The sequence below is a fragment of the Idiotropiscis lumnitzeri genome, chromosome 20, assembly GCF_059441095.1.
Source record: "Idiotropiscis lumnitzeri isolate Australia: NSW breed Sydney's pygmy pipehorse chromosome 20, RoL_Ilum_1.0, whole genome shotgun sequence".
Lineage (NCBI taxonomy): Eukaryota > Metazoa > Chordata > Actinopteri > Syngnathiformes > Syngnathidae > Idiotropiscis > Idiotropiscis lumnitzeri.
Window position 1 is genome coordinate 6,720,912 of NC_142410.1, and position 16,239 is coordinate 6,737,150.

At 43.7% G+C, this 16,239-nt stretch overlaps 1 protein-coding gene across 5 annotated transcripts in view; it reads right to left on the bottom strand.

Annotated features, from left to right (window-relative positions):
- mpripa (myosin phosphatase Rho interacting protein a) overlaps positions 1-16,075 on the bottom strand; it is a 36,186-nt gene extending 20,111 nt beyond the window's left edge. For all 5 annotated transcript variants that reach the window (XM_088283706.1, XM_088283707.1, XM_088283705.1 and 2 more), the window contains exons 1-3: positions 15,427-16,075; positions 12,077-12,154; positions 9,992-10,057 (exon numbers count right to left, since the gene is read on the bottom strand). In XM_088283706.1, the coding sequence (XP_088139832.1) occupies positions 9,992-10,057; positions 12,077-12,154; positions 15,427-15,546 (264 nt within the window). In that variant the 5' untranslated portion in view covers positions 15,547-16,075. The remainder of the gene's footprint in view (positions 1-9,991; positions 10,058-12,076; positions 12,155-15,426) is intronic.
- Positions 16,076-16,239: the final 164 nt, after the last annotated feature.

Sequence of the window (16,239 nt, forward strand, 5' to 3'; positions counted from 1 at the left end):
CAGTTTTGAAATATGTTTTACTGTTCTTGAATAAAGTAAAACGAGTAATGCAGAGCAGAACAAGCATTCTTTGAACAACGTTTGGGTCCTGCCATCACTACACTACACATACGGGAAAAATTACAGCACGCAACCGCTGTGGTGTCTTAGTGTCTATAAGTACCAGCCACAAATGATAAATTACAGCCCTCTGTGCATCGGCGTATAGGAGCGGGGCAAGATTAAAAGGCATCACACTCAACTTGGCCAGTGACCCAATAAATCACATTCAGGAAAAACCTATTTGTGCAGCATTACCGTGCCATGACAGTACCAGAGCAATTAAATCCTGTACACGGCCTCTGATGTGGATGGAGAAGTCAATACTTGATGGTAATCCCACCCCGAGGGAGGCTGACTAGTTGCGTTGACTGTGTCCCTGTGAAATGTCACTTGAAATGCGGACCTCTCTCACATTATAGACTGGGTCACATCGCTGATGTAGTGACACGAAAGTACAGTAATCCCACGCACGGTTTAACTTTCGCAAAGTCACCAAAATATATTTTTTTTAAACGATCGTCTGTTAGTCAACGGAGAAAAAAAATTAATTCCCTATTAGGATTTCTTGTGTATTTTTGTACGCGCCAAAGCCTAATATAATAGGAAAGTAGTAAGTACAATTGGAAGACATCTTGAATTTAAATATGAAATAGATTCTTGTGATTTGCTTTAGTGGGCCACGTAAAATGACCCCTGGGCGTTTAGATTGCCACCTGGTTTAAGTTATTAATGTAACCAAATAAAATCCATTTCAGGGCGGAGTCAATTACTTGTGTCATTTTGCTATTCAGAACAGTACGTGAATAGCGGGGGATGACTTTAAAGAGAATCGAGGCAGGATGGTGTGCCCACTGAAGGAGTGGCACAGGGCCACATAGCTAAATCCGAAGGGGGCGACTGCTAGTGCCCGTGGATTAAAAATCAATGAAGGGCCCTCGACAGGGTGAGAGGTCGGCAAGGCAGCTGTGCTTGACAGGTAGACTGACAAACAGACCCTGGGACAGCTGGGCGAGGGTCTGGTGGACCTGCTTCAGACCGCAAAGGGGAGACTGGCGTCAGCTTGACCTGAGAGCCCTGTCACTCTCAGACTTGGCGAAAGGAGCGAGCTTTGGCCGCTGAGAGAAGGAAAAGTGGCGAGGCGGATTAAGGATTTGGTGGTCAATGGGACGCCGGGAAATAAAGGGTTTAGTGGACTGACTTGTTGACTGCTTGGCCTGTCTGTCTGCGTAAACAAACCGAGGGTATGCTACTCATGCAAGTCTTGTTCTTGACTTGGGAGTCTGAACAGGATTTAAAAAAAAAAAATTAAAAAGTTGTGATTTTGGGAACATTTCAACAAGCATCTTAAGAACCAAGATTTCAATTCACATAGCAATCACAAAGAAATCAAAACCCGATTACAGTCTAATCCATTTTAACTGCAGCATTAATAATCTGACTGTGTGGTGGTCCAGTTAATATTAGTGAGAAGTGTTTGTGAGCAACGTAGCACGAGACTCCACTCACACGTGTGGACCCTCCCAGCACTGGCCTTGAGTCAGCTGACCTCCAACACACGCACGCACGCACGCACACACGCACACTATTTCGGTCCAGCCAGGGCCAAAGCAGCCCCCAGACCAGGCCCCCCTTGAACCCACACCTCTGTCACCTATCCCAGACCCTGTCCCCTCTCTCTGGGCCATGTCCGACCACAATGCACCCTTTGTCAAGCGGCACCAGCTCACACAATGTGGGATTGTCAGCCACTGCAGTCCATAGACGCACTTCCCTTCGCCCTCACAGAAGGAAATAAAAGGAGAGACAACAGATTTGGGGATCAGTGCATTGGAATTAGGAAGACAACACACAGATTTCTGTCGCAAGGAGTTAAACAGTGTAAAATACTGACTGGCGAGTCACTATAAACAAATAGTTCTGTCTCCCTGGTGACACTGCAGGAAAATTAAACGATCAACTTGCATTGTCAGCTGGCTTATTATTTTGTTGAATTTTTGGGTTGTGAAGCACATTTTCATCTTTGAGCATCAACATATGCGGGTAATCGCATTCAATTAAAGGGAATAGCACGATAGAACAAAATGGAAAGTGACCTGTGATTGAGTCATCACATCTTTTCCACGACATTCTTTCTAAATCAAACCCACGCTTCTGCAAAAAAAAAAAAAAAAAAACATATTGTTCACTGCCCGAGTTATTTAGTTACAAACACCTGTAAGATGATTGTAAACATCTGTCTGGTATTAGGTGTCAATTGTCTGCCAGGAGTGAGCTTGACAAATTCAAATGCTATGCCTTCACTCCGTATTACTCTTTTTCAAGACGTGTAACAACAAGAACCCTCACGCAGGTTCCAAGGTCAGCACCCTGCACCCGCTCGTCTTTGTTCTCCAAGACGTCAAGGGTGAAGGAATGATTATGAGCTGGCACTGCATCATCCTGACTCACGAATATGGCAAGCAGTCGGGTCTCTTCGTGGCTCCAACATCCTGCTCATTACCGATAACAGAAAATGAGCAATAAAACTTTCCTTAGCAACCCGGGACAATAGAGGTAAACACATTTTTGGATACGAGCGAGCCCACAAGCTACCGCAGGGGGGAAATGTCCTCGGGTGCCAGACGGATGGAGTCACCTCTAAGGTTGTTCGGCCAAGCCTCCCCATAACAGTCGTGCAAACATACAGATGCAGAAAGCAACTTGAGTAAGCTGGTAGTGATCATTTTATGTAATATAGCAAATGACAAAAACTTTAAAGGCAGGTCACCCATGTCGCATGTGTGCTCTTGCAATTGTTACACAGCAGCCTCCGTGACTTCAAATGGACAGTCGCAAAATCACATTTCCAAGCAGGTATTTCAGAGAGCGTGGGCAGCCAGAGTGTTGGTCCTCATGGCTAATAGCGAGAGGAGCGTGGGTGGTTTCACGCGGCCTGTTCGGAGGCCAGTGTCGTCAGAGATGAGGATGCAGAGGAGGAGGAAGAGGAGCGAAGTGTTGGAGGATGAAGAGAAAGTACAGCATCACCATTTCCAAATGGGTAGTTGTTGAAAAATAGCACTGTATCCAAGATGAACCCCGGTTAGATAAATCTATAGCCAGATGCGTGTGGGCCAAACACACACACACACAATTCCAGCTTTGGTCATGGAGTTTATGTAATGTCTACGAACGAGACAATATGTCATCAATTGTGAGAGGAAGACTGTGAGAAAATCATTTTAGATTGCGACAGATTGTCTGGGAACAAGACCTCAACAGGTGCTACACCGAACTTTTGTCATGTGGCCTGTTCACACTCACAGTGTCTTCGCGGAATTAGTCCAAGTGGGCGTGTGCTTTCCCAGACTGATAGCATTTCTCGTGTGCTATTCAGTTTTTATTAATACAACAATAATGTCTTTATTTTTGCACCCTTGCTTATCAGGTTGCGCTTTCTTCCAGGTATCCAGTATGAATCCAGAATCAAGTGTTATCAAGATGCAGGGAATGATGCAATCATGCAATTATTTGATTTTTGTTGGGCAAACTATGGCCCGGGGCCACATGTGGCCCGTTAAATGTTTTAATCCGGCCCGCCGAACTTCAACTTAAATGTTGCTTGAATATTGATGGCTGCCATATGACACATTCATTGCCATTTATATCCCAGTTGTAAACCCTCTTCGGGATTATTTATTTTAATCTCTTCTGGTCAAGGGTGGAATCAGCGGCCCGCGCAAGCGTAACATCTGGACCAGTTTTCTTTTCCAAAGTAGCCAATTCAAGTGTTCTCTCAAAGTACTGTGACTCACTCGTGGTGCAGTAAATATTCAAACCGTAGCCCTGAAGACAACTACAAGAACAACCGTAGCAGCTAACACTACCAGCCGCCACATCCCACATTGCACCGACACACATTCATACGGAGGCCAAGGATATAAACAACCAATTTGCTCTTTTCTGAATCTTTTAAATGCTTCATTTGATTTTAAAAATCAGCATCAAATGCACATCTGAGCTTTTCTTTCCGATAATAGCACGGCTGCAAGGCCCTGGGCCGAACAGATGGTTGGATTGGTTGAGGTGAAGGGTTGAAGGTCATTCGGTACACCTGTCGCAACTTGAAGACATTTTTTGCCGCAGCTGCTGCGCCTGCAGTCCTTACAAGACAGCAGTATCAGGCTGGGTTACAACTGGACTTCATCCAACCAAGACATGTTAAGGAAATGACATGAGCAATCAAAAAGGGAGAAAGAGCGTCAAGTTGGGTTTCACCGCGGGCCAGGAGGGGTAGCCCCCAGGAGGCATGTTGTAATGATGAAAGCAAATAAAATGTAAAATCAGGAGTGGTGTAACAAGAACCCAAGTTACAAGTTACAGCCGTGTGCTCCACTGTTTTACAAGTTCCTTTCTCAGCGCTGGCTAATCCTTCACCCCGACACTTTAAATCAAAACTTTTTTCACTATCCTGGTCCAGTTTTTTTTAAATCAAACTGAGCAAATCAATAGAATACAACTTTATTTATATCAGGCAGAGGGAGGCTATGGAAAAGGAGAAAGGGAGAAGTTGCACAACACGACTGGCTGCTTTCTCCGGCACCAATGATTTATTGGCCAGCGCAAAATGCAATGAAAGACGGACGTACAAGAGGCTGGCAGGCCGAGAGCGAGAAAGCGAGAGTGAGAGCACAGACAACGATGGGAAAGTGAACCACACGGAGGAATGGGAAAAGCAAAGGTGATGGCCATGTCAGCTTGAGCCGCGGTCGTTGGCTTTAGCCAAAGCCTTGTGGGGCTTGCCCTTCACTGCATGATGAATGGCTCGGGAAAGTGTGTGTGTGGGCGTGTGTGTGTGTAAGAGTTGGGGGGTGCAAAGGGAAGTACAAAGAATGTGGAAAAACTACCATCGAAGTCCCAAAGAATCAATTAAGTAAATAAAACAAGTAAAACAAAAGGTTGACTGTTTGTTCACGATGGACCCAACATTGAAAACTTTTTGGTTGACAACTAATGTGGTAACTTCATTATTGTTGAGCAAGCTTGTAACTGAATTCACACGTATCAAATTTTCTCCATTAAAAAAAAACCGATTAATTCATTCCAGATCCCAATAAACACTGTTATTTACAAGCAAAGTATCGCATGAAAAAAATATCTTGTGTATTTTAATTTTTTTATTTTTTTTTAATTTCACACCAAAGCCAAGTTATTTCACTTTCACGACTATTATGGAGTTGTTATAAGTGATGTCAAGTTTGGCTGATTAGTCTGCATGTGAGCATCTGGGCGCCAGTTATGCCTTAATGTAGCTACTTGCGAGTGTTCTCAAAATGGATTTGACTCTCCCGCGCAATAAAATAGCAGGAAGTACATTTGCGACTGCGGCTCTCTTTGCCCAAACGAGGGAACGCCATCAAGCAAATGAACTGTTGGATAATCGGTGTCTGTCTTTGCCAAGTACAGCTTCGCCACATCGGTTTAGTGACCATTTGTAACATGGGCCTGTCATTCGGTTGAATGGCAGCTCCGCAGAGCTTGATGATTACAAGCCGTACGCCTTCCCATGGTTTTGTGGCCTTGTGCTACGCGAACAGTGACTCCACTTATTTACATTCCAACAGATCGTGCCGACTGGATTCACAAGGAAGGGAAGGAGGGCAAGGGTTAAAGAAGACTCACGCGCTATCCTCTTCTGCAAAGCCAGCAGATGCTTCACCCGTAGCACTGAGGACACACATTCACAACCAAAACAATGTCTGCATACATGATTTTCTCAAATCCATGCTTTAACATCTCACAATTATTTTAATTTAATCCAACAATAGCCTTGCAAATGAATTAACACCACTCGTTAGTTGACTTCCATCTCCAGTGTTTGCCGTGAGAGACAGACTGAAGTCCCTTTTTAAGTGTTCCTAATTCGATGGGTCTTGGTGGTCCCCTAATTCCCTGCACAGGAAGCCTGGAGGCAACTCCAGACATCCTACCCACTCATTCAACTCCCGAAATGCTCTCGTCAGCCCCCCGTCTGACATAAGACAAAAAAGCCCATCAAAAGAGCCCGCACTTTGAAACTCCTCGGGGTAGCGAGGGAAGAGGGTCGAAGCCACGTTTGAGCATACCGCAGGGTTTACAATTGCGAAGGTAAACACCAGTTAGGGCAACATATGCTTGTGTCTGCAAGATTCTTGGAGGAGAAAGCGGAATGGTCGGTCTGACATGAACAAAGAATGCCCAAAATGGGAATAGGAAGCTTCTCAAAAATCCACTCTTAGACAGTGCAAATCGGGCAGAGGGCCATATTTTTGAATTCCAGTAAACACAGGAAATTAATTGAGCTGACATGAAATGAGGAAGACTTCAAGGGCTAAAATCGTCATGAGAACATCATGTTCTTGTGGAGAATAATGACAGACGTGGTTGACACACCAAACAGTCTGTTTTGATGAAGTCACTTTGCAATAGTGGAACCATTTTTGCATTAGGGGTTGGAAAATGTAAAATTTCCTCCCACACACACACACACACACCCTAGCCCTCCAATATTTTGTCAACTACCCATGCGAAGTCGATGAATCGATGACATCACCGCTATGTTGCCCCCCACACTGAAAAGTCAATACCGTCCGTCCGTCCATGAACTCCATTTCTGATGTGCATGTATGCATCAACTGGATGTGGTAGCCACATGTTTTTCAAGCATCTAGAAGTATTTGAATGTTTTAAATCGCTCAAGATGTTGACTCAAGCGATGTCAAAAGGATGATGAGTCTGAGTAAAAACCGCAGAGTAATACCGCACAGAAGAACATTCAGTATTTCTTGCAGTGGCGTGTTACTGATTAGCAGCGGAAAGCAGCGCTTGACATGCGACGTCTGACTGTGAAGACATCATCGTCATTAACTTGATTCATTCGCTGTCAATCTCGTTGTTCGGCGTTAAAACATCTGTGTCCTATTTGATTTTGCAGCTTTATCAGCGTTATATTCAGATAGGTCTATTAATTATGCGCGCGTTCGGTTTCAGCTCATTGATAGAAAAGAGCACTGAATCAAGACTGAAGTTTCGGAAACCTTTTGACGACACCTGTTCCTGACGCAGCCTTACGCAGTCAAGCGCCCTTGATCACAGGTGCACCTCACACACACGGAAAAAAAAACCAAAAAAAAAACCACCTGCAGGTCAGCAAAAAGTGTGACTGTGTCCCACCCTTGCCTCACACAAGACCGCTGTTTATTTATTTTTTAAGTGACATTGCATTGGTATTTGCTGCTTCCCCCCCCCAAGTTGAATATTTGAACTCTGTCGACGCACTTCACTTCTCCAGTTTTTTTTAGACAAACATGAAAACCCAAAGTCAAGGCTTGGCTCACACTTGACTGATAGACCCTGAACCAAATCAGCAGTCATGTTTGCGTCCATGTGCCAATTCTGTTTAAACTGTGTTAGCGGGGGCAGCAGGGGAATACTTGTTCTGATAGAGAAATACTTGAACAAATGCGACAGAGAGAAAGAAAGTTACTTGCTCAGTTGATTATTTTTGCAAAGAGAGTCAGACATGCAGCATCCAAGTACACAAATGTGCGTGGCTGCTGTTTTTCTGTCAGTCACCAAAGAACTTAAAAGAAGCTCTCATGATGCTTGCAATGTTCTGTTCCATTTGCCTTTAGTCAGGACCGAAAAGAAAAAGCTTCCCTAAAAAAAAAAAAAAAAGATAACTCTGCCCATTGTTATACAGTACATGCCTTTGGCATTGGTTGCTGGAAGAAATGACAAAACATGTTGCCCTTGGCAACAAAGTCCCCCTGATTTAACTGTGCCAGTTGCCGAGGGAAACCAGCTTTTATAGTCTAGTACAGGAGACTTGAATTGTTCTCAGTTCTTCACTGTAAGTGAATGTATTTTACTGCTGTATGCGTACTAAAACAACAAATTACATTACACGCTTGACATTTTGACTGCCAAATACAATCTGTAGTGACCCATTAGTCCTGCATGGGAGCCCGTGTCTTCTGCAGCTACTTATGCTCTCTCCTCCCCTCTAGCCTGTAGCAGAATTCATTTGCTCTGCTTCGCATTCCTCTATTTTTCTTGCACAAAGATTAATCATGGTTGTGTGTCACCGTGGGTGTTCACCACAGGTGGGCAAGTCCAAGTCAGTGGCTCAGAGAGTTGTGATAGCCAAGGCCTTTGCTAAAAGTGTTCGCCCCCCCCCCCTTCTGCCGGGCCACATCCTGCAGGTTGGGACCGCAGCCCATCTGGCTTTGGTTAAAAGTCAAGATACAAAGCAGTAAAAGTGGGCCGTGAGGAAAACAGAGGGGCACCACCTCATCTGCAAGCCTAACATTCCCTCGGATGGGACGTGTGATGTGGTCTGGAGCAACATGATACTGGCAAAAGATAGCGGTCTTTAAATTAGACACACACACACACACACCGCCATTTAAAATATTAGGCTTTGTCTTTTTGCACTGGTGCATTCTTTTTTTTTTTGTGTGTGTGCACCAGTTAGCACAAGTTAGGTACACATAGATTTTCTTTCAATGTCACAGTTTTATAGATTCACTCTTATTTAAACAACCTGAGGGTGTAACCTTCATCTAAAATATTTACTACTTTCTTGATCTTACATTTCCACTTGATCAACTATAAACTACAATCGATAGATTGCTCAACACGCATCCATCTCTAAAAGCAGAGCTCTTGAGGTGTACAGCGAGCCAACAAATGGAATACAAACGATGACTGTGAGCCTCTACATTTAGTGTCACTTGATCTTTCCAACTCCAGACCCTCGCAAACCTCCTTACCTTTTGATCCGACATTCGGTAAGGAGATTAAAAGAGGATGACTGGCATCCAGCGAACAATGAACAGACGACAAGGGCGAGCTCTTTCTTCACATCATCAATCTTCCTTCCGGTGTTAGCATCCTGTCAACAGTGCCGCTCCATTCAGTGGCCCTCCAAATGTCGAGAGGACACCGTGCAGTATTTCTCACAATGCTTCTCATGCTGTAACACCTTGCTGAAGAAATATCTACACTGCATCTGGACGCACAATGAACCCAAAAAACACTCAAGAGTAGGAGTCAATCTGTGGGGAAAACGCAATTTCCCCTCAAGGTTTAAACTCAAATCCGTTCCATCCGTATTACATAAACACTCAGTGTCTCTTCTGCCAGAACATGCCACATGTAGAAAGAAAGAGTCAAATAAAAGGATGTGCTGATGCTCCGCCAGAATACAGCGTGCATCCCGTGCTTTGAAAAGCGCTGCTTCTGGGTCAGTCATGGCTCAGTCACATGACACAGTGCAACTAGAAGCAAACATGAGGAGGTGAGAGAGAAAAAAAAAAAAAAAAGAACACCAGCGATTCGATATGGAAGTTCTGGCACTATAAAAACGACATTGATCTTCCCCGGCACAGAGGGGGCGGTTATTCCAGTTTTACTTTCGGAACCCAAAGGAATCAGGAGGATCTTGCACAATATTTGAACAGGCCACAAACCAAACATGACCGTCCGCATCAACACCGTGTGTGGTGTAACATCATTCCTCTCCTGACACCACAACGCTAGTTTGGACGTTTAACACATTCACAAAAGAGTGGGAGGAAGCACTGAGCAAGTCTCAACGAATTGTTCAGCCTCGTTTTTAATTGTAATGAAAATGGTTACAATGACACATATTTCAAATTATCACCACCAGACTTCAAATGTATTTTGTGAACTGCCCGTAGACGGACGGGCATCTACCTGGAAGGCAAACTTGGTGCTTCAGTTTCAATCGGACCCCTTTGAGAAGTCTCGGGGCCCACGGTCACTTCTCTTCTATTGTCTGATACAGAGCAGGTTCTCATGACCAGCGGGTATAAAGAAAGAACCGCCGGTGGAGAGACCAATACATTTGGAGTCTTGTGAACCAACTTCACAACAATGTCCTATTAGAGAAAAGGTAGCTTTTACTCACCATTTCATCCAGAGCGTAGCGGAGTAAACCATGCTCGTAAAGGATGAAAAACCTCCTTTGCCATTTCTGCATGAAAAAAAAAAGACAATTGTGCATTATTAACATTGACATGATTAATATTTGCATGAACCAAAAAAAAAAAAAAAAAAAAGTGCTGCATACTCAAAGCATTTTGGAACCAACGGCGTGCAAATGGCACACAACTGTTGAAAGAGTGAAGATTTTGTTGGCGGCACAAGTGTATTTGTCGCTCCCCGCCCTTCTAGCCATTTTGGCTCCCAATGACTTGGTTTTCTCTCGCCGACATAAAAGTCAAGGTCGTTTTTGGACACAGTAGAGGGATGCGAGCCGCAGAACAGAATCTTGTTTTTTTTTTTTTTAACTCACTGAACATTATTTTTTGCATGTCAGGAATTGTGGGAGTCGACACTCCCAGTCACTGCACACGCTCCCGGATGGGCAACCAAAGTTTAATCGCAGGGCACCTTTTCACGCCTATGAGCAATTTAAAGTCTTCAATTAACCAAAGAAGCACGTTTTTGGAATGTTTTAGAACGTTTAAACTCGACACAGAAAAGCCAGATTGTGAATTTGAATCCCAACCTCAGAACTGCGAGCCAGATGTGCTAACCGCTATTGTGCCGTGCCGCCATGCAATAATATTCCAAGTATAGAAAAAAAATGGATCAACGCACTCCAGTGCACACACACATGCAAAGAGCAAATAGACTAGCCTACCTTTGGTAAACATTTACCATGTGTTGGCAAGTGAACTCTTGGAAAACTTTTTAGCATGACCCAAATCATGTTTTGAAGCCATCACTATGTAGTGACATGTAAGACAATTAAATGCTCTTATAGTGTATCCATGCTTTGCGACATTTTGTTTGGTGGTGCACCGTGCGCTATTTTGTAATGTAACACATGGGTCAGTGTTGTTCCTGTCCTCTGCAAATAGTGACAATTTCCATGCATCCATTTCCTCGTTATCGCAACGAGCAATTTTCTCACCCCTCCGCTTTATCTTTTCCCACCACTTTGTCTCAGACAGTGTTAGATTACTTTTGCGGGGCTCGGATTCCACCATAATCCATGAAATATTGAGCAGCTCTTTCTAAGGCACATTGGAAGGACCCAACAAGGTCTGCAGTTAACATTGTTGTTACATACTGTACAAATACAGTGTCGTCCTTCGAGGAAATATTACTCGATCCAAAATGATTTATTTGAGCACACAGTTTAAGCTGCTCGCTTCAACACAGGTCATTAGACTTGATCGAACAGATCAGTGCTGTCAATGTAAGCAGCAGGGTGAATGATCTGGAGGTGGTTCATACACGCCCCCGCCCCCAGAAAAAAAAAAACAGATGGAAGCCATCAAAAGCGACTGTGAGAACTGGGACTTTTCCATCACCTCCCCCACATTCTCCCAGCTCCACTTTTGGGATGCACTACCACGGTTTTTATCTGTGGGTTGATAAAGAAGGCGGTGCAATGGACAGAGGCTCATGTTACATGATGCCAGGGGGGGTCAGGGTTCAAGGAATCAAGTCAATATCTGGCTCATTATTGCTTGTGAACCACCGTTCATCACTGCAGGAAAAAAATCTCCCACAGGAAGCTGAAGTTCAGTTTTTCCCAAAGAGTCTAAGTATAGATACCAAAATGAAAGCACACCTATTATTAGAAGTCCTGGTAAAGTGAAAACAAATGTCTTTGAAATTGACACGCTACAGTGAAGTGTGTTGCGATTTGTTTTTATATTTAAAAAATAAAGAGGCGATTCAAAATCATGGGGAGAAAAAGTGGGAGCGGAGAAAAAAAAACAAAAAAAACCACCAAAAAAATTAAAGCCTTTGTCTGTGTTGTCAAATGCGGTGGCCATGAAAAATTAAAAAAAATTTAAAAAAGTAATTAAATAAAATTAAATCAGATCAATTTAATGAGTGAACAGTTTAGAAATTATCAAAATTCAGTACTAGTCAATTTGACTTTTTGTTCAGTCACGTCATGGTGGTTCTTTATAAAGCATCACATCATATTCACAGACTTTCACAATTTGCCTCAAAAGTGAGAGCCACTTACCCGAGATCTGTGTAAAGGATTGTCAAAATTGGTTCCCTCTGGTGCAAGAAGCAACCATCCTCCATAAATAGGTTTTGCCTGTTAATGAGAAAATGGGATTATGAGAAAATGGGATTATGGAGACCAATCATGAAGGAGATATTATTAAAAAAGCGGCAGATTCGATTAAGTCAACAGCTCATTCACAGTGACCACATCATTTAACTAATCAAATACAGTAGAATTCCGATTGCTGCCAGGTTAGTCAAATTCACTTGCTTGTCTAGAGTTGACTGCAAGCTACTTTTCCCAGATGGCTTTATTCCAGTGCACCATGCTGCATTTAGGGGGTGAGATGGAAAGGCCAAAACACATGATTCCTCTCTGATCCTGCGAAGAGAGTCGACTAGCAGGCAGGGCGGGGTGGCAAGAAAAAACAGCGAGTTGGATAAGAACCTTGCCGAGAGCCAGTGGAGACACTGGGAGTGTTTGCGGCTCTGAATTTGCAATTTCAAGTTAAGAAACGCGAGTTGGCCTGGCATGCCTTCTGAAATAGTTCGGGCCACATACTTGAACTCCTGCCACTTGAGTAGTCAGCAGTTATTTCGAGTCAAACAAGCCCTGCCTAACCACAGCTGGCTTTGTGTGTGAATGGCAAGAAATGTCGCGAGGAATTTTGCAAGACGTTTGTGCTCAAATGGGAAGACTTAAATCATCTCAGAAGGCACCTGGGCGCTCAAAAATTCAAACGGTGGGATAGAAATCGAGTTGAAATAAGCTCTGACATTTACAGCCCCCCGGCTCCTCCGTCAAAGGTTTTGATTACAGTCATAACTTCATCCCATGCAAAGCCACGTATAATCCGCCTTAAAATCCGCTTTTGTTTTGATTGCAAAAGGTATGGCGCATTGCTCTGCTGTGGTGACTCTGTCAACAAAATGAAATAACAGCAATTTTCAATCTTGCTTAAGTCACCCAACACAACTGTCAGCGGTTTGCAACCAAGCTATCTGATAATGGGACCGCCTGCAGGAAGGAATCACACTGATACCGGCTGCGTCCAAGCCTGTAAAAATATGCCTGAAACCCAAGGAGACTGTGCAGAGTTCAGAAGGGAAGGGGGGGAGAAAAAAAACTTGTCTTTCCTCACATGACCTGACAGCAGCCCCATTTGAAAAATACACGCTGATAATTCCAGGTCAAGTTTTCCCCTTCACTGGTTTCGTGGTTCAGCTGCGTGTGTCGCAACAGTTCCTGACCTCCTCGTTGCTCCAACCAGAACGCAACCGCTAGTCTTGCGTCTTCAAGTGAACTGTGGACAGCGAGGCCAGTGGAAGAAGTAAAAAGAATGAAACGCATGGGCCGTCAATCATTCTTCTCTTTGCAACTCAGACAAGACTGGCTCAACTCGTAGGTTGACAGCAGGCGTTCCTCAGGGTAAGAACAAAAATAAAGCTGCAGAACCTAATTTCTCAGGATAGAAATTGCCTCAAATGTCACAATAACTTCCAATTTACATCACGTACATTTGTGCCCTGGTCGATACTAACTACGGATACTTGATATTTCAATGAAGTCCAATGTTCCAGCTTTTCTTCAAAATGGCATATATTTAAGTAATAAGTAATAACTCAGTGCGAACACTAGGGGGCACTATGTAAAAACAGAACATACAGTCGATAAGCGATGAAGAAATATGAAGCAAAGAGTACAGATGCCATGTCGCCTCTTTTTTTACACTTGATTGATCCCCAGTTAAAAAAAAAACCTTTAGGACCTTGATGCAAAAATCCAAATTTCCATTTTCTGAAGAATTAAATGTAAAAATAAATTACCGGTAATATTGATAAAGATTTCATGCTAGGTAGAGTAAGTTGTCAGTTCCAATTGTTTCTGACGGGGAGAATGATTTCTAAAATCCCGTAACAAATTGCTGCCCAACCTCAGAGCGATTCAGCTGGGCTAAAGACACGAACCGAATGACACCAGCGTGCCTCCAAGCACTCCACTGTAGGAAAACTTTACAACTAAGACATGACTGGCTAGGTTGGAGGTTGACAGCCGGTGTTCCACAGGGAAAGACGAGCTATTTTCCATCATATTTTAAGGAAAGTCTGCTGTTACTTTTCCAGAGCCATCACTCTCTGACCAGCTGGGAAGTACTGTTGGAATAGGACCATTTGTGATTAATCAACTAAATGGAACATACAGTAATGCGATTTGCGGAGAGTCGATCTTTGTGGGACTCCACACTAGAGTTTGGACAGTGTGGCAAATAGAGGATGAAGCTGGCAATCGTTTTTGCACGCTTTTTGACCCAATTAAATCAGCAAACGCTGAAGGTAACGGCAAGTGAGGTGGAAAGCTTTAGCGGAGACCTAGTTCAGCATGAAATTAAGGTGAATAGACACCCCTGGGTTGGTGACGAATTGACTTCAATGAAACAAACCTTTGCACTTTGAGGCTTTGTTGACACATGAAGCAGAAACACACCCTGCGCATGAGCATTCATCCTCGTGCTGAGTTCATGTTAATATTACACCACACAATACGGCAGGGATTCCCAAACACTGTCAAGGCACGTTAGTGTGCCGTGAGAGCACATCAGGTGTGCCGCTGGAAATGATCCAATTCCACTTAATGAGTTGGAAAATTATCTCTATTCACCGCAAAAGAAAAAGGATCTTTGTTCAATCGTCATATATTTATGCAAACAGCATACAGTGACAGATAGAACAATTAAATTTGCTACCACTAATGCATCTTTTTCAGTGTACGCAAGAGGTATAAATGAGTGAATCCATCTGGAGAAGTTAAATAAAGTGCACCACCGCATATGCGGGGTTCGGCATTATTAGGGCACAAATCCCCCAGCAGTTACAGTTACTCAGTACTTAAGTAGTTTTTGTCACAACTTTGGGGTAATTTTGAGACGACAGCCTTTGGCCAATTTATATTACAACATATGGAGAGTGCTTTATTACAGCTCTAGCGGTTGTGAAATATGCTATATAAATAAAGTTGTAATGTATTGTACTTTTGAGTTTTATGATTCTAAGGCAACAGTTCTCTTACTTGAGTACAACTACTACTGGCTACTCTACCCATCTTAGATTGACAGTTAAAATGTTTACGTACTTAAGGACATTTCAGAGTCCCTACTTTTCGAATTGTAATTGAATAAAGGAGTGAAATCAGTGCTTCTTATACCAGTCATTTTTACAGGACGTTTTTAAGTATCTGTACTCCTACTTAGGTACAGAGTACGAGTACTTTTGTCATCAGTCTGAATGTTTGCCATTCGGGTCAGATTTTTTACAGATTTTTTTTGTCATAGGGAAACTGCAGTGATAAGGTATTGAAGTACTCACCTGGTTGAGGTCTTCGTCGTTGACCAGGTGAGATTCTCGAGGCTTAAAACAATTCTGACATTTGCTCTTATTAAAAATGTTGGCTTGAAATTTCCGACAGGAGTTCTCTTTGACTGACATGGTGGTCGATGGAGGGGACGGCGTGTGCTCTTATAAATAAAATTGGAGGAGAAAAAAATATATACTTTCGACAACAACTCCTGGTTAAGGGTGACACGAATGTGCTCTTTAGGTCACGTCGATGCAGGTCATCGTGCTCCAGGGGGGCTAACGTTCACCCGTTATAACTTCTCGCTAGGATGCCGATCGAAAAGTTCCAGTGGAGACAGGTGTGTGCAATTTTTGGTTCTTAATTGCGTCGCTCAACGAGGCGTCGACGTCTGGTGGCCGACACTGCGGTGGTCCTGGCGGGTCCCGTCAGCAGCCTCCATCGCGGGGGGAACGACGCCAATTTACTGAAGGGAGTCCGATCCGCCTCCTCCTCCTCCTCCTGCGGGCTCCTAGCTAGCGAGTGATAGTGCGTTCGAGCGTTTGGCTTCCGGTCCGGACATGATCCTCGTTTAAAAACACGCCATATACACGGCTGTTGGCTCCATTAGTGCGGCCGAGTTGGATGTTTTCGTCAAAATGCTGCCTTTGGCCGGACATCTAGTCGGTGCAAAGAAGGGAGGGGCTAAATCAGTTGACTTGGTGACAGACTATAATATGAGCCAATCAGACGCCCGCCATCGAGGGCGCTCTGTAAATTGACCAATAGGACCCCGTTTAAGTCCCACCTACCTCATGCTAGGTGGGCTTTAAAGTTGGGTTCCC